General features: G+C 45.1%; 3 protein-coding genes and 1 long non-coding RNA gene across 4 annotated transcripts; all 4 read right to left on the reverse strand.

Moving 5' to 3' along the window:
* Window positions 1–3,634: 3,634 nt before the first annotated feature.
* On the reverse strand, window positions 3,635–4,689 carry LOC147983711 (uncharacterized). Its single transcript, XR_015615003.1, has 3 exons — window positions 4,509–4,689; window positions 4,277–4,367; window positions 3,635–4,072 (listed from the first exon to the last, which is right to left on the reverse strand). It is a non-coding gene; the product is annotated as an uncharacterized LOC147983711 (long non-coding RNA).
* A 1,723-nt stretch (window positions 4,690–6,412) lies between these two features.
* On the reverse strand, window positions 6,413–8,073 carry LOC147983712 (uncharacterized). Its single transcript, XM_087540837.1, has 3 exons — window positions 7,292–8,073; window positions 7,113–7,167; window positions 6,413–7,036 (listed from the first exon to the last, which is right to left on the reverse strand). Exons 1-3 carry the CDS (start codon window positions 8,071–8,073, stop codon window positions 6,413–6,415), a joined length of 1,461 nt encoding a protein of 486 aa, XP_087396963.1.
* A 1,963-nt stretch (window positions 8,074–10,036) lies between these two features.
* On the reverse strand, window positions 10,037–11,725 carry LOC147983713 (uncharacterized). The gene is made up of 3 exons (XM_087540838.1): window positions 11,315–11,725; window positions 10,858–11,042; window positions 10,037–10,745 (listed from the first exon to the last, which is right to left on the reverse strand). Exons 1-3 carry the CDS (start codon window positions 11,723–11,725, stop codon window positions 10,037–10,039), a joined length of 1,305 nt encoding a protein of 434 aa, XP_087396964.1.
* Window positions 11,726–18,470: 6,745 nt separating this feature from the next.
* On the reverse strand, window positions 18,471–19,253 carry LOC147983714 (uncharacterized). Its single transcript, XM_087539585.1, has one exon. The coding sequence runs from the start codon at window positions 19,251–19,253 to the stop codon at window positions 18,471–18,473; it is 783 nt and encodes a 260-aa protein (XP_087395711.1).

The following is a 19,253-nucleotide window of genomic DNA, read 5'->3' on the forward strand; positions in this document are numbered from 1 at the left end:
AAAATATTTATTTTTTTGTTATAGTACTACACTTCGTCCAACCCAGCAACCCAATCTCTCGATCTGAGGCTTCAGCAAACAACACCAACAGTACACAGGCAAGTAGCGGAAAACACATCGAGTAGGCACACATGAGTGCGAGATGACGCACACTCACACATCGGGCATCGCTATACCAAATTTTTTCTGTTTAAATGGGCAATACCAATATAAAGTTCAATTTGATTTTCAAAAAATTCAGAACAATTACAGTAAATACTACGTACATGTTTTCAGTAGCAATCTGATTTTTTTAGCTTATTTGAAGAAAAGGTATTCAGAGATAGTGGTTGTATTTTGCTAAACAATTTCAGAATTTGGTTCAAATTTTCATATTAAAAAAAACATCCAGCAAATACTACATGTTTCCAATAATAATCTAGGAAAGTCTGAGCTTGTTTGAAAAAAGGGGAATGCGAGATAACAACTATTTGGCTAGACAGATTTAAATTTCGATTCGAAATTTGATATTTTCAGAAAATGCCTGTAAACAATCCATATTTTTAGTAGTATTGTGGCAAAATCTTAGTTTATTCAACAAAGGACTAGGAGATAATGTTTTTTTCTCTTCAAAATGACGTTTCGTTTCTCGCCCTTAAATTTGAGCCCACCCTTTATTTTATTTTCTGGATTATCGAAAATGAGGTTCCCCGCTTTGTATTCCAAAGCAACCAACACCGAGTACAGATAACGCTGTGGCGAGCAGCACAACACACCAAGAGAACAAGAAGAAGAAACAAATGCAAACCACGGCAGCTTGGCAAAACACGGATGACCCGCCACCGCGGCGCCCACCGGAAACAAAACACCACAGACTGAGGCTCCGATCCGTCGCGTACCAAGCAGCACCTCCAACAAAGGATGCGACGCCGACGACGCTGCTGCCCGGACGAGTCGTCGGGTTTCCCCGGGCATGTGGAGGGAGGTGGGGGGGTGGATACCACCGACACCCTCCAGGGAGGAATGGTGGCACCTGCAGGTGTCACCGCGTCGGGGCCGAAGCCGGCAAGGATTTCTCCCGCATTCCAACCCCAACCGCCCAACCGAACGGAACCGACCGCCAAACCGTCGCCCAACACCATGCGCCAACGCAGTAGCGCCGCCACCCACGCCGCCTCACTACGAGCACCACCACGAGGCCAAGAGGACCGGAGAGAAGCTCACCATGACGGGAGCAGCAACATCGACGCCGAGCGGGAGGGAACCATCTCCACCGCCGTCGTGCGGGAGGCCCGTGCCTCCGGCACTGTCGCGGTAGCCGTTCGGACGCGGCAGCGGGGCATGCCGGGCCATCCCTGGCCCAACCAGGCCCGAAGCAGGCCCGTTAAGCCCCGCCGGCCGCGATGCAGCAGGCCGGCGTCGTCGCCGCCGGTACCCAGCCTCGCGTCGCATCTCCCCGCCTCCCAGAAGCCACACCGGAGCCATCCCCGCCACCGGCCCGCCCAGGCCCAGATGGGGCCCGAAGGGCCCAGGTCTGGGCCGAGCGGACGACGCCAGATCCCGCCACCGCGCCGCCCCGCCGCCAACGGCGACGCCGCCGCTCAGTTGCTCGCCTGCATGCGCCACGGAGCCCCGCCGCCACGCCAGACCGCCGCCGCCTAGATGCACCCCCCGGAGCCGCTCCACCCGCGCAGGAGAGCGACTGGGAGAGGAAGGGCCAAGAGGCCGCCGCCAGCAGCAGCCCCAGGGCCAAGCCGGCCGCGGGCACAGGCGCCGGCGGCGAGAAGGAAGAAGGGAGGGGGGAGCCTGGAGGGAGGAGGCGCGACGTGCGGCCGGTCGCCCGCGGGAGGGCGACGCGGGCACGAGAGAGAAGAAGGAATAATCGACGTGTGACCTTTTTTCCTGGATTCGCCATTGTCTCTGTGTGATGTTCGTCTTTGTAGAACAGGGAATGCCAAGGTGTCTCTAGCTGATACGTAAGGTGTTTGACATGGCGCGTGGCGTGGTACAGGTGGTTCGATTAAAGGCATGACTGGTAGTGCTCTTTTGGGTATTAAGTTCTGTTCTTAAAGTTTTTTTTCCGCATGCAAACATCTCTGCTACTCCAATAGTGTTCTTTTTTTGGGGGAAATGGTTATATATTACTCCTTCCGTCCTAAAATATAAAAACGTTTTTAACACTAGCTAGTGTAGTGTCAAAAACGTTCTTATATTCTGGGACGGAGGAAGTACTAATTAACCTGGATCTCAGTAATCCAGTTCACACAAGTTTACAACCCTCTTAGCGTCCGATTACTTCACATCTACGGATCTACCCATCCGAGCCAAATGGTGGCTAACATGGTACTCTAATGGTGTTTAGGCTCATATTTATAATGAACAGGAAACGGTTTTTGATTTGTCATTCTTTTAGACAAACTGTGTCTAAAACACTTATTTTATATGCGCTATATTATAGAACGGAGGGAGTACTAGAATGTACTTCTATGTGCACATGCATGGGTAAGGGCATTTCCAACCGACTCCCTATCCGGCGTTAGAGGAGTACAAAAGTCGGTTTTACTCCTCTAATTCACACCTAACCGATCCCTAATCCGCCGTAAGGGAGAAAAAGTTATACTCCGGCCCCAACCATTTCCCTAAATATACTTCATCAAAACGGTCCGGAGTAAAATTTCTGCTCTCTCTCTCTCATCTCCCCCTCTGCTCCAAGGACGGCCCCGATAGACACGTCGCGCGAGGAGGAAGGACGACTTCGATGGATGCGTCAGGTGACCTGCAGTGCGTGGGGCGGCTGGAGATCATCGCGCTACCTCTGCGTGGGCTCCTTCTGCACGTGGACGTTGAGGAACTGTGGGTGCCCGGCCACACCACCTGGTGCACACACAGTAACTCTTAGGTCTCTTAGATGGATGAAATTGGCAGGAAGGTTGTTTTTCCAAATTGACTTGTCATGTGCTCGTAGATAAAACTTTTTTTGTTTTGCCATTGCATGTTACCTCGTGTCCATAGCTGAAGCTCAATGATATGAGAATACTAGACCAAAGATGACGCGCGTTGTTGCGCCCGTCTATTTTTACAATAGAATGGCAATAATTTTCGAAAGGAGTGAATATGACCTCTTAATAATCTAACACTATGCAAAATGATATTTGTTGTAAAAATATACTTGTAGATAAATAAAGAAAGAATTTAGCTCTATGCAGAATGACATCAGCGAACAATTTAAGAAATATGGCATCTTAATATAAACTTACATTTGAGAAAATACATTAGCAAACCAAAAAAATAGACCTTAACAAATTCCTTAAAAGTGAATTAATACTACATATGAACAGTCATTCCACAAGATTGCTTATTGTATTTTTAGCAAATTCTGATGGATGTTTGGTTTAATCAATTTCTCAACCTCGGCTGTGTAAAATAGGGGTAGGTGAGTAAATATAAGAACATGGCATATCATCACAAACTCTTAATGCAGGCACTGAATCTAGGATTTGATCAATGCATGCCATTGGTAGTTACCGAACAAAGGAACAGAGGTTAAACTAAGATTTCTTCCAAAATAGAATACCAAAACTGGATAACAGTAACTTATTTTCGACCACAGAGACACCCAAGATTATGTCGTACGCAGTAGCAACATACAGAGCATAATAATCTGCAGAAACTTTGCCATCTTGTGGCCAGTAGTATACATCAAAAAAGCTTAGCTCACATCAGAACCTTTTAACTATAAGCCTACACCTCATATCAACACCAACATCTCATGCACCGTCCTCCCAGAATTTACTTGTATGAATTGCTAAAGCTGAACTAATATTTTCAGAACCAAAATCCAGTAATGGAGAATTAGATGGACCTACACTACTTTATTTCTGCAATACATATATTTTAATTGTTGCAGTGGCCTTCAATTCCAGCTCCAGGTTATTCCAAATGGCTTCATCCATGAAAGAACATGCCTTAGACTCTTCGGAAGTCCTCCAGCTTCTCTAAATCCCCAACTCCGTCTCCTCACTCATGTATGCAGCTTCTCGCAGGAATCTTGTTCCGTTCGGCACGCTACCTGTGATTTCTATAGCCTTCGTTCCTACAACACATATAATTATTATGAACCAGTAAATTATATATGTTGCTTAAAATTTATCCTCAGCAGCAACACACCACAGTAGCATTGTTTGAGATTCTGAATTATAAACACAGCCAGTAGCATCAAATTTTATAAATCATGAGCACACATATGTACATTGATAATAACGTGAGACATGTGGGTACATGTATACAGTATGCTAACCTGGTAATCGTGAGCTTTATTAGAAAAATTGCCCCAAGCAACCCAGCAGAACCGGTTCCACTACATATAATATGAATGCATCTGCACGAAACTAAAGGAGCCGAGCAAGTGTTAGAGGAAAAGGTTTGCAAATCGGCTTGAGGATTCCCCGAGCCAGCCCAATGTTCTGCGGCGAATTAGGAACCAACAAAAAGCAGTATCATCAACCAAAAAGGATCTGACTTAGTAGTACCTGGATAGAAAATGTGAGGAAGGAAAGACGATAAAGCTGCAGCGGAAACATGGCAAGAAGCATGCATGACTAACGGAGGAGAGGAGCAGTGGAGATGATATACACACCCGTCGAATAAATGGAGAAGACTAATAGATGCATCAGCACTGTAACTGATATGCGATAATCGATCCTTAATGAGTGGCGTACATCGATTGCCATTAATTAAGGCCTCCAGAAACGTCCTCAATCACCGGTGGTTTATTTCCTTCGGTCTGGGGCGAGTTGGCTGCGTTTTCCATCTCAGGCCCGTAGGCCCAAACAATAGAAAAGCTGCGAATTTGTTCTGGGAGCAGCGGCCCAATCGGTAGCGCTCTGTTTTCGCGAGCGAAGCCTATGCGGGATTGAAACCACATCAAACGGCCACAAACGGTCAGAAGTGCAGATCGGACGATCAAAAATACAACTGGCGTGAGAGGGCTCAAAAGGTGCACAGTTATAATGTCTCTAAATGGCCTTTTTGTCCCAGTCCATAGTCAGATGAAGGTTTTTATGAAACTAATATTTATGAGGCAGTAAAGCCAAGGAGTGATAAATGGTGCATCAAGTTCTTGTTATCACTAAATCATTTACTCAAATTTCTTCTACATTGTTGTTATTGTTTGACAATTCTGAAGGAGAGATAACTGTGAAATAACTTTTCGAGAAATACAAACATTAGTATCATTAATATTATATGCCCTTGTTCAATGCACATGCAATTAACTACTCCCTCCGTTTCTAAATATTTGTCTTTCTAGAGATTTCAAATGGTCACCACATACGGATGTATACAGACATATTTTAGAGTGTAGATTCACTCATTTTGTCCCGTATATAGTCACCATTTGAAACCTCTAGAAAGACAAATATTTAGGAACGGAGGGAGTAGTTATAATTAAATCAAACATTTGTTCGTATTCATGCCAAAATTCTGGAATAGAAACTGCAGAAACATCATTTCACTAAATCATCAAAACTTACACCAATATCATTTGGTTAAATCATCGCAAGGTATGACCAAGGGCAAAATCCTCTTTTCAACTGCCGCTTGATGGTCTGTACAGCTGTACCTGGTGCATATATGCAGGAGAGGGATTTTGAGTGTCATGTGTGTATGCGGCCAATATCTGAAAAAGGCATATATAAAAGTAAGTCCAATTTTAAGCATCCGAAGATGCCAGAATCCATAACTCTACTTTGTAGTTGTTTCAGGATAAAAATGTTTAGGCCCTATACAGTGCATCTTCCATAGGTGCTTATGTTATGGAGTTTCCAAGAACTCTTGGCTAGGATATCGATCAACAAAGGAAATAACATGCACTACTGTCAGTCATCGTAAGTACGTCCAGGTCTGGCTGGAACCATATAGCGATCATGGGCTCCTTGGCATAAAAGGAAGGGTAGTAGTATTGCTCTTGGAATGAGTAGAACGCCTGCTTCCTGCCACCACCGTTGGTCTCATTATAGTTTGGTAGGAACACCTTGTTACATAAATCTTCTCCGACGGGTGGCACAGCAATTAAAGCATTCTTCCTATCCCAAAACACGGCCGCGCCCTCCAACCCTTCCAACTCTGACTAAAACATCCGAGACCGATCCAGCTTGAACATTTTGATGGACCCATCATCGCCATTTTCTCTGACAATGATGATCAGCTCCCGCTTCCACTCCACCAGATAGCTATAGTCCCATTCCCCAGAATGCACCTCATCGCTTCCACGTATTGGTTGATCTGGCTTTTCCATGAGGTTCCATTCCATTTCGTCCTTGTTCGGGTCCACGACTCCAAGCCTGCCATTGATGTCCAGAAAATAGAAGAGTCCGTCCACGAAAACGGGGTTGTGAGATGCCATGAAGAAGGGCACGTCATAATCGCCAAAGCATTATTTCTTCCAATTTTCATCTCCCATTCGCCATGTTCGTATGATGGTAACTTGGCCGCTTGGGTTAGTTCCTGCGGCGAGGACCACGAAGTCCGGAGAACCCGGCACTGAAGAAAACGACAATCCTTTGAGGACAGGGACTTTCAGAGGTGGAATAGCGATCACATGGCCGCCATCAGGATAATTCTTGAATGGATTCACTAGGAAGAGCATGTGGTCGCCGGCTCTCGACACGATGACCCAGCCGTTCTTTGTGAAATGTAGTAACTGTGATCCTTGAGATTCCAGACCTGAAACAGGGATGTTTACCCTGATGCTATACTTCTTCTCGCTCACCGGATCAAAGATCTCGAGAAGATCCTCCTTGTTCCTTCCTGCTGGTCGAGTTGTCATGAGCAATGGAGAGACTTTTGCATGCTGGATCGGGCTTTTAATGGAGTTCCACTGCTTGCACACAGCTTTCTGGTGTAGGAAATCGATGAATGAAATCTTGTGTGCTAGTAACTGCAACAAGTCGGTATGGATGTCACACCAATGCCTCTCCTCTGGAGAGGCCGCGGTACTCATCATCATGTCCTCTGTTTCTTGCTCTCCGCAGCAATGTTCGATTCTTGTATGCATCACCTGCCAAGGTATACATGTTAAACTAGCGTACTCAACCCAGTAAATTTATCAGTAATATAATCATGTACAGACTTACTTCACTGGAGACATTATCAGAAGTGTTGATAATTCGTGCTGCTTCCAGACAAAAGCTGCAAATAACATATACATATATAGAGAGAGAGAGACATTAAATCATCGCATTCATCAACAGCACACATACTAGTATTCCTACAGTAATACTTGTTCAAATCGAGCGAGTGGAATTGAACTTACCTAGTGGGAAGAGCCCAGAAAACTTGATCCTCACCGTCATCATTATCATCATCACATCCCTCGACAATGCTAAGACAAATGGTCATATCATCAAGCGAAACGGTATAGATACCAAATACACCGCAAACTTTGCGCAGCACATGGATGCAGTTGGGTTGGGTTCCCGCTTCAGTGGCCGACGGGACCGCAAAAGTAAACCTGCCTACAAAGAACGTTTTGTCCCCAATAGTTTCGACCGTCTCCCACGAATCATCTTCATTGTTCCATCGGAAAACCTTCACATCCACCACCTCTTCCGGGTACCCAAAAAGGCAGCAGCGCACCAAGAATAGCTCGCCATCAGGACACGGCACCGGGTAACACTTGTACTCAGCGTGCACTGGGCACCGCGGCGGGGGTGTCATGTCCATCCTCTCGACCACCGGCGCCGGGCCGGACACGTCAAGGGCCACGAAGGATAGCATGGACGTCGCGTACAACTTCCCCTGGTGGCCACGGGTTATGGGGCCGTCGAACTGGTCGTTCACCTCAACGAGCTCCACAGGGAGACGGGACCACTCGGGGTCGCCGGGGCGGCAGTGGAGAAGGTACCTCTCCCTGACGAAGTCGAGCACGACCGTACAGTCAGGCGGCGTTTGCGCCGAGAGCGCGCAGCCGAACCATAGGTACAACTCTGGCGCGTCCTCGGGGAGCGGCGGGAGAGCGATTACGCCGGGGGCCGACAGCAACGGAGTATCAGCAAAGCTCACGAGGAAGCACTCCTTGCTTTGCTCGTCGACCATGAGCGACCAGTCTCCGTCGAGGCCGAGGCATCGTTTCCCTTGCAGAAACGGCACGTCCGGCGTCTCGTCCCAGCGGACGCATCCGTCGAACGGCGCGAAGAGGGCGGGTTTGCTTGTCCCGTTGAATTGTACCACCCACGGCGGCTGCTGCGTCTTGGCCATCGACTAGGTTTTTTTTCGATCTCAATCGATCTGAAATCTTCAGAGGGCTTTCATCTATATATCTCGATCTCAAGCGATATGTAGTCCGTGTCAGACAGACTCTCGCCAAACAGATCGTTGGGCCAGCCCAATGCCCACAGGGTGCACGTACTGGCCCCGCCCTTGCGTTCGATCGTTGGGCCTAGCTAGGTTTAGTTTACCAGGTTTTTATTTGACTTTTTTCTATCAGTGAAAATCAGACCAACGAATGCTATCATCATCAGTTGTATTGCTAAATCGCAAGCGTTAGCAGCCACAAAAGAATGGGTGGTCAATTATTGGGCGCAAACGTTAACAGCGTGTAGGGCAAGTAAACTATGCTAGTTTGTATACCTGTTAGCAGCATCCAGGACAACTAACCGCCGTCAGCTTGTAAGACCCACATCAGTCGCTTAGACATCCAAGTAGCAACTTTCCTCCAAGCACCACACGCTGCTATAGCGGGTAACTTCATGTACCAACCTTGCAATGTTCCTTTTGTACGAACGCCGCTACTTCTTTCACGTCTGCAGTGTTCTTTTTTTTTCTTGGACGTACGCTGTTGGTAGTTAGTAAAATTAGCGGCAACATCCTGTTTTCTGGGGCTGCTAGTAGTAAAATTTTATATGGGTTTTTTGCACAAGGGTTTCTTTCTTTACTCGCCCCATATAACATACCTTTATTATTTTATAAAATGATACCGTAGAACTATTGTTCTACAGTTTGCGGTTTAAAAAAATATTAATGCTCCCCAGTTGAGCTGAAGCTACGCCTAAGATATTTGTATTGTTATACTCCCCTCCATCCCAAAATAAATGACTCAACTTTATACTAATTTTAGTAGAAAGTTAGTACAACCTTGAGTCATTTGTTTTGAGAGGGAGAGAGTAAAAAAAAACTAGCATAATGAGGTCGTACCGAACAGGGAGATTAATATATTAATGATCTAAAGTTTTTAAAATTTTGGACCTCTAAAACTTTGGGGCTATGCTGTCCCACACCACAGTCGCAGAGGAGCTCACCAGAGGTGATTGCCATGGACAGCTGACCAAATGGACCTCCGAAATCAATCTGCGGTGGTGCGGAAGGACCACCCATGCATACAATATATGCCGAACGCAGTTGACATAAATACACCCCACAAAACAAAATTATCAAAAATGATCCGGCGAAAGCTTGTTGTGTCGATACGTGTACCTTTCCCCATACAGTGTGGCGGAAGCCACTTCCAACAATAAAAGGTGGTTGAAGCACCCTGCTGCGACGGGCCTGAGGTCATTTGCGGTGCCACGTACACCAAGATGGTGGAAAGTACACGTGACGTGACGACAGCCATCCAGCAGGGCAATTTTGGCAATTTTATTCAGAGATGTGTATTTTCTGTCAATTTTGTTCGACGAAGGGTTAGATAAGTAAAAAAAAAAATCTTGCGCATGTACTCTATGCTCTCCGTCCTCTCAGCCAAAACCATTATCCAAATCATACAGAAATTGAAAACCACCATTCACTAGTACGGAAGTGATCATAGAAGACATCCCATCAGAGTAAGATCTCTCAGGGTAGGACTCGCCATGATACAAAATATTGAAGATAAAAGAACATATAAATTTAACAATTAAGGCACCCGTAACCGAACAAAAACATACCACACACGGTGGTCTTTTTTTTTTATGTAGGAACCAATCCTTGTAAATCCATGTATAAACTAAAAATGACTAAGCAATCATGTGCTCAGATACATTCCAACCAACAAGTTTGTCAACTTTTCAGATGAGCTTCTAAACTAAATGTTTCTAGCCAACTCTTCAAGCCAACACGGCGTGTAGGTAAAAGAATATCCGATGATGGGCGGTTGGCTAGAGAATCCATTGAACTGGGTATAGTTTGTTGGGCATATGTTGCCTATGCCTTCAACCTTGGAGGTACTCAAATGATAGGCCACTCCCTTCTCCCTGGATCCACTAGTCAGGAAGACGATCTCTCTATATGGGTGAAATCCGAGTATTATAATATCAGGATTGTAAACATAAGACACTTCATCTTCCATTTGAAGATCTTCGACAGGGTTAGTATCAATGAGTTTCCATGTATTTTTTCCTTTCTTGTTCTCCGCTAGGTAACACCCTTCAGTCTTTACTTCATCGTCATCGCTATCGGAGTTCCATTCAAAGTTATCTCCAACTGTACCTTTCTTTTTGTATCCTGGAAGATGGGAGCAAAATGAGTTGTAGTTAACATCTTTTAACACCCAAGGTCCATGGAATTGTCCGCGGTGATGTGATACAGCGTGCTCAAGGTCATTGTCATGCTTGAATACCCACTCGATTTGGCCAGATGATTCGCTAAGGACCCAAACCCGAAGACGATACTTATCAACAGCTGCAAAGTACACCCCTTGTTCTGACCTTTCTAGATAACGATTTGGATGTACGCTCAATCCCATGCCCATGGGTGGCTCAATTAGGCAGTACTTGTTGTTGGACAGGGACATTCTGCAAAACCAAAGTATTATTGTTTGAAATATGTGAACATAAAAACTTACCAAAGTAAAGAAATCCTTCCACCAAGGGAAGGCAGATGAAAAAGGATATATACACAACAAACCTTAAAACGAAATTAGCCTGGCGTTGCAGGTAAAGTGCTCCTCGCCAGTAGACCGCGCGTTCTCGCCATTCCACCGGAGAGTATGTGATGTTGGTCCCTGGAGCACCCCCTTGTCGAACAAAGGACCTCTCCTCCCATTGACCTGTCTTCGAGGAGAAGACACGGAAGATCCACGAATGAACTTGCTACCTGATTTCACCTTATGATATTATTGCTGATAATTGTGTTCTATGTCAATATATATTATTGTGTGTTTTTTTTGAAAATACAAATGAAATGCTGCCGAATTTTTGAATTTCTGTTATTCAATTTTTCATTCCATTCTTCCAAACCAAACACTGGAACGGAACCAACCCGTTCTACTTTTTTCCACCTACTAAACATAGGAACGGAACCGACCCATTCTTCTGGAATGGAACCATTCCATTCCGTGACAGTTGGTTCCTCAACCAAACACATCCTTGATGGACGTGTTGGCGTCGGGAAGGAAGTCGAGCCCGCCCGTGATGGCGAGGCCGCCCGTGGAGGAGGAGGGGCGGGCGAACAACTCAGGGAACGTGTGCGCGTCGAAGTGGAGGAAGATGCCATGGAACGAGAGCGGGAGCAGGTCCGCGCGCAGGAGGCGGCGGGCGTCGACGGTGGCGCGCCAGTCCCTGCAGACGCAGCGGGACGCCGCGAGCCAGCGCGGCGCGAGGTGGCGCAAGACGTTGGCTAGCATGTCCTCGGGCAGGATGCGCGTCAGATCCTGCTGCGCAGCGAGCTCCTTGCCGTGGTCAGCGGAACCAGTCTCCACATCGGCCTCCTGCTCGGAGGAGCCCGTGGACGGCGCCCAAGGTCGGGGCTCGAGCAGCTCACCGTCCATGGCCATCACCGTCGAGCTTCGTTAGCGTTCGATCCCTATTTATCGGGTGCGGGAGCGCCGTAGACGTTTTAAGACCCGAGTCTACTAGGTCTGTCCACCCTGTTTCAGGGTTGCAATTCCTCCGGATCCGTTGTAAATACGATTTGTCGTTCCTTTTTCACATGGACTCATATAACTATGTCACATCTAAGTCTACTTCAGTACTTCACCACATATTTTTTTATCTCAGCACTTATTTTCTTTCTTTGTTTTTTTAGGGTTGTACGTCTGGTCGACCGGCAGCCCACGTACGTAGACAAGCAATCTGGAACCGCCACAGAATCTGCGAGCGTGCATGGTCTGCTCGTCCCAGTCGCTAACAAACCTAAAAGAGCTGCCATTATCACTGATTTAAGTTAGTTTAGTACAGTACCACTGTCGCGTCAGTCGCATGCTTAAGCGGCAGTGTATACTAGCAATATCAGTACACGTACGTGCTTCAAAAATTAATTAAATAGGTAGCATAATGCAGGGATTTGCAGGTAGAAAGCTAGGGCTTCTGCCTCTCGCCGGCGCCGCAGGTCCGCCTCGTCTTCGGTGGCCCTAGGGCCATGGGGGCGCAGTGGATCCCGCCAAGGGCCGGCTCATATTGGCTCCCACATATTCTACGAAGATCTTTATCGGTCAGACCGCATAACAACATACGTTGTTCCCTTTGTCATCGGTATGTTACTTGCCCGAGATTCGATCGTCGGTATTTCAATACCTAGTTCAATCTCGTTACCGGCAAGTCTCTTTGCTCGTTCAGTAATACATCATCCCGCAACTAACTCATTAGTTGCAATGCTTGCAAGGCTTAAGTGATGTGCATTACCGAGAGGGCCCAGAGATACCTCTCCGACAATCGGAGTGACAAATCCTAATCCCGAAATACGCCAACCCAACAAGTACCTTCGGAGACACCTGTAGAGCACCTTTATAATCACCCAGTTACGTTGTGACGTTTGGTAGCACACAAAGTGTTCCTCCGGCAAACGGGAGTTGCATAATCTCATAGTCATAGGAACATGTATAAGTCATGAAGAAAGCAATAGCAACAAACTAAATGATCAAGTGCTATGCTAATGGAATGGGTCAAGTCAATCACATCATTCTTCCAATGATGTGATCCTGTTAATCAAATGACAACTCATGTCTATGGTTAGGAAACATAACCATCTTTAATCAACAAGCTAGTCAAGTAGAGGCATACTAGTGACACTCTGTTTGTCTATGTATTCACACATGTATTATGTTTCCGGTTAATACAATTTTAGCATTAATAATAAACATTTATCATGATATAAGGAAATAAATAATAACTTTATTATTGCCTCTAGGGCATATTTCCTTCAGTCTCCCACTTGCACTAGAGTCAATAATCTAGTTCACATCGCCATGTGATTTAATACCAATAGTTCACATCACCATGTGATTAACACCCATAGTTCACATCGACATGTGACCAACACCCAAAGGGTTTACTAGAGTCAATAATCTAGTTCACATCGCTATGTGATTAACACCCAAAGAGTACTAAGGTGTGATCATGTTTTGCTTGTGAGAGAAGTTTAGTCAACGGGTCTGCCATATTCAGATCCGTAAGTATTTTGCAAATTTCTATGTCAACAATGCTCTGCACAGAGCTACTCTAGCTAATTGCTCCCACTTTCAATATGTATCCAGATTGAGATTTAGAGTCATCTGGATCAGTGTCAAAATTTGCATCGACGTAACCCTTTACGACGAACCTTTTGTTACTTCCATAATCGAGAAACATATCCTTATTCCACTAAGGATAATTTTGACCAATGTCCAGTAATCTACTCCTAGATCACTATTGTACTCCTTTGCCAAACTCAGGGCAGGGTATACAATAGGTCTGGTACACAGCATGGCATACTTTATAGAACCTATGGCTGAGGCATAGGGAATGACTTGCATTCTCTCTCTATCTTCTGCCGTGGTCGGGTTTTGAGTCTTACTCAACTTCACACCTTGTAACACAGGCAATAATTCCTTCTTTGACTGTTCTATTTTGAACTACTTCAAAATCTTGTCAAGGTATGTACTCATTGAAAAACTTATTAAGCGTCTTGATCTATCTCTATAGATCTTGATGCTCAATATGTAAGCAGCTTCACCGAGGTCTTTCTTTGAAAAACTCCTTTCAAACACTCCTTTATGATTTGCAGAATAATTCTACATTATCTCCGATCAACAATATGTCATTCACATATACTTATGAGAAATGTTGTAGTGCTCCCACTCACTTTTTTGTAAATACAGGCTTCACTGCAAGTCTGTATAAAACTATATGCTTTGATCAACTTATCAAAGCGTATATTCCAACTCCGAGATGCTTGCACCAGTCCATAGATGGATCGCTGGAGCTTGCATATTTTGTTAGTACCTTTAGGATCGACAAAACCTTCTGCTTGCATCATATCCAACTCTTCTTCAATAAATCCTATTAAGGAATGCAGTTTTGTTTATCCATTTGCCAGATTTCATAAAATGCGGCAATAGCTAACATGATTCGGACAGACTTAAGCATAGATACGAGTGAGAAACTCTCATCGTAGTCAACACCTTGAACTTGTCGAAAACCTTTTGCGACAATTCTAGCTTTGTAGATAGTAACACTACTATCAGCGTCTGTCTTCCTCTTGAAGATCCATTTAATCTCAATGGCTCGCCGATCAATGGGCAAGTCAATCAAAGTCTGTACTTTGTTCTCATACATGGATCTCATCTCAGATTTCATGGCCTCAAGCCATTTCGTGGAATTTGGGCTCATCATCGCTTCCTCATAGTTCGTAGGTTCGTCATGTTCAAGTAACATGACCTCCAGAACATGATTACCGTACCACTCTGGTGTGGATCTCACTCTGGTTTACCTACGAGGTTCGGTAGTAACTTGATCTGAAGTTACATGATCATCATCATTAGCTTCCTCACTAATTGGTGTAGGAGTCACAGAAACAGATTTCTGTGATGAACTACTTCCCAATAAGGGAGCAGGTACAATTACCTCATCAAGTTCTACTTTCCTCCCACTCACTTCTTTCGAGAGAAACTCCTTCTCTAGAAAGGATCCATTCTCAACAACGAATATCTTGCCTTCGGATCTGTGATAGAAGGTGTACCCAACATTTTCTTTTTGGGTATCCTATGAAGACACACTACTTCGATTTGGGTTTGAGCTTATCAGGTTGAAACTTTTTTCACATAAGCATTGCAACCTCAAACTTTAAGAAATGACAGCTTAGGTTTCTTGCCAAACCATAGTTCATACGGTGTCGTCTCAACGGATTTAGATGGTGCCCTATTTAACGTGAATGCAGTTGTCTCTAATGCATAACCCCAAAACGATAGTGGTAGATCGGTAAGAGACATCATAGATCGCACCATATCTAATAAAGTACGGTTATGACGTTCGGACACACCATTACACTGTGGTGTTCCAGGTGGCGTGAGTAGTGAAACTATTTCACATTGTTTTAACTGAAGGCCAAACTCTTAACTCAAATATTTTACCTCTGCGATCATATCATAGAAACTTTTATTTTCTTGTTACGATGATTCTCCACTTCACTCTAAAATTTTTTGAACTTTTCAAATGTTTCAGACTTGTGTTTCATTAAGTAGATATACCCATATCTGCTCAAATCGTCTGTGAAGGTCAGAAAATAACGATACTTGTCGTGAGCCTTAACATTCATCGGACCGCATACATCAGTTATGTATTATTTCCAATGAGTCAGTTGCTCGCTCCATTGTTCTGGAGAACAGAGTCTTAGTCATCTTGCCCATGAGGCATGGTTCGCAAGCATCAAGTGATTCCAAAAGTCCATCAGTATGGAGTTTCTTCATGCGCTTTACACCAATATGACCTAAACGGCAATGCCACAAATAAGTTGCACTATCATTATTAACTTTGCATCTTTTGGCTTCAATATTATGAATATGTGTATCACTATGATCGAGATCCAACGAAACATTTTCATTGGGTGTGTAACCATATAATGTTTTATTCATGTAAACAGAACAACAATTTATTCTCTTACTTAAATGAATAACCGTATTGCAATAAACATGATCAAATCATATTCATGCTCAACGCAAACACCAAATAACACTTATTTATGTTCAACACTAATCCCGAAAGTATAGCGAGTGTGCGATGGTGATCATATTAATCTTGGAACCACTTCCAACACACATCGTCACTTCACCCTTAACTAGTCTCTGTTCATTCTGCAACTCCCGTTTCGAGTTACTACTCTTAGCAACTGAACCAGTATCAAATACCGAGGGGTTGCTACGAACACTAGTAAAATACACATCAATAATCTTTATATCAAATATACCTTTGTTCACTTTGTCATCCTTCTTATCCGCCAAATACTTGGGGCAGTTCCGCTTCTAGTGACCAGTCCCTCTGCAGTAGAAGCACTCAGTCTCAGGCTTAGGTCCAGACTTGGGGTTCTTCACTTGAGCAGCAACTTGCTTGCCGTTCTTCTTGAAGTTCCCTTTCTTCCCTTTGCCCTTTTTGAAACTAGTGGTCTTTGTCAACCATCAACACTTGATGCTTTTCTTGATTTCTACCTTCGTTGATTTCAGCATCACGAAGAGCTTGGGAATTACTTTTGCCATCCCTTGCATATTATAGTTCATCACTAAGTTCTAGTAACTCGGTGATAGTGACTAGAGAACTTTGTCAATTACTCTCTTATCTGGAAGATTAACTCCCACTTTATTCAAGCAATTGTAGTACTCAGACAATCTGAGCACATGCTCACTGGTTGAGCTATTCTCCTCCATCTTGTAGGCAAAGTACTGTCAGAGGTCTCATACCTCTCGACACGGGCATGAGTATGAAATACCAATTTCAACTCTTGGAACATCTTATATGCTCCATGGCGTTCAAAACGTCTTTGAAGCCCCGATTCTAAGTCATTAAGCATGGTGCACTAAACTATCAAGTAGTCATCATATTGAGCTAGCCAAACGTTCATGACGTCTGCATCTGCTCCTGCAATAGGTCTGTCACCTAGAGGTGCATTAAGGACATAATTGTTTTGTGCAGCAATGAGGATAAACCTCAGATCACGGATCCAATCCGCATCATTTCTACTAACATTTTTCAACTTAGTTTTCTCTAGGAACATATCAAAAATAAAACAGGGGAGCTAAACGCGAGCTATTGATCTACAACATAGATATGCTAATACTACCAGGACTAAGTTCATGATAAATTTAAGTTCAATTAATCATATTACTTAAGAACTCCCACTTAGAAAGACATCCCTCTAATCTTCTAAGTGATCACGTGATCCAAATCAACTAAATCATAACCGATCATCACGTGAAATGAAGTTGTTGCGCTTGGGTGCTGAATTGCTTCCATTGTTGTTCGGTTTTGGGGCCGAGTTTCTTGGCTTTGGGCACTGTTTAGCATAGTGCCCTTCCTCTCCACAAGCGTAGCAAGTGATGCCTGGGCGATACGTAAAATCCTTGTCCCTTGCGTGAAAATTTTTGATTGGCCGCGGAACATTGGTTGTGGGTCGGTTTGCTCCAATCTTCTGAGGTTCAGTCTTGTGCCGGCTGTTGCAAGCATGTGTGACCTGGTCCCTTTTCCGCTTGCGAAATTCCTCCAAGCTATGGCGCTCATTTTCCAATGTAATGGCCTTGTCCACAAGCGTTTTGAAGTCTGGAAAGGTGTGTACGACCAGCTGGCATTTAAGTGCTGGTGCCAGACCATCCAGAAACTTCTCCATCTTTTTGTCCTCCGTCATGCGTTCTTCGTTGGCATAACGAGATAATAGGGTAAACTGACTATTTTAGTTAGTCACTGTCATACTCCTCTGCTTGAGGTCGTCAAATTCCCTTTTCTTGATCTTCATTATGCTCCTGGGAATGTGCGCCCCACGAAATCCTTCTTTAAAATCTTCCCATGTGATACTGTTTTCATCGGGGTGCATGTGCAGGAAATTCTCCCACCATGACGCGGCTGCTCCCGTGAGATAGTGAGGTGCATAAAGTACCTTCTCACGGTCTGAGCTCTGTGCAATAATCAGCTTCCTCTTAATGTCTCGAAGCCAATCATCGGCCTCAAGAGGTTTATTAGTATGAGAGAATGTTGGGGGACGCGTCTTCTGTAATTCAGACAATTTAGAGTGCTGCTGATAAGGCTCACGGTGATTCCCCATATTGATAACCTGGTTCATCATTTCCTGGTGCTGCTGCTGGCTTTGCTCATAAAGTCGGCATACTTGAGTAAATGATGTCTCACTGCCTTGCTGACTTGACTGTCCCTGTGTGAAGTTGTTGCTAGTCTGGGTACCATAATTTTCTTCCAGCGGGTTTGGCATGGAACGCGTCCAGGGACGAGGCATTTTTCACTCTGGGGTAATTTTGCAAACTCATGAGAAAATTGAGTCATAAAATAAATAATTTTTTGTAAAGGCGGAAATTTCAAGAACTTCAACATTTTTCAAGAAAACACTTAATCGCGCGTGGAGAAGGATTGCTCAGTACATATCTTACATGCAAGCCATAATTATACAATACATCACTCAGGATGTGCGTACACATTCCTGACATGTTATTTAGGCTAGTGCACTTCTCCGAGACCCTACATGATGCGCAAACAAGCTACTACTCACCAAACCTATGTACATATAAACATATCATACAAGCTGGCACATCACACTGCTGCTAGGTGTGCTCAGTCGGAGATGGTGAAGACCTCCTTTGGCCTGCCGAGGGTAAGACCCAGTGGTGCTGGAGACTCAACCTCTTCCTCAATGATAGGCTCCAGGCGCGAAGTACTGGGTTGTGGAGCTGGCGCGGGTGTGGCAGGTGGTGCGGCTCTGACGGGAGTAGGAGCAATGACCTGGTCAAACTCCTCAGTGGTAGGCAGGCAGCGAGCAGTGGCTAAGATGGCTGGTGTGTATGATGCTGAGGACGAGACGAACGTCAGTGGTGGTGCCATGTGGAGGAGCTCCCTCCTGTTGGCGGAGCAGCCATGGATGGAATCCATACGAGCAGCTATGAGGCCGTCCACGAGGTTGTCGAAAGCTGCCTCGAGAGCCTTGAGGTACTCAACAACCATCTCAATAGCCTCATCTCTTTCTCCCTGGGCACAAGCGAATGCATAGTGGCAGGTGTATGGCACGTGGCATGGAAGGTAGCGGTAACGACGAGTCTTCATTGAAGGAAGAACATCCCGGAGGCGAGCTATTGCCTCACGTGCAGCCATATGCATGGCATGCCTCTCCGTAGGCATGGCCCTCCCGACGAATCGGAAGCGGCGGAACTCGGCGCGTCCTCCCTTGAACTGGACTGAGGCCTGGTACATAGACAAACTGTCGCTGAGCTTGTGCCGGTAGAGTGTGAACTCCGGACGGACTGATGGCCCAATCGCGATCTTGGTGATGGAGATGAGGAGTTTGACAAACCCCTCAGGAACATTGGCGAACACCTGTGACTCATAAACGTTGCCCGCCAT

Source organism: Triticum urartu, chromosome 2A, assembly GCF_056163025.1.
Source record: "Triticum urartu cultivar PI428250 chromosome 2A, HENAU_Tu73, whole genome shotgun sequence".
In the NCBI taxonomy this organism is placed as follows: domain Eukaryota; kingdom Viridiplantae; phylum Streptophyta; class Magnoliopsida; order Poales; family Poaceae; genus Triticum; species Triticum urartu.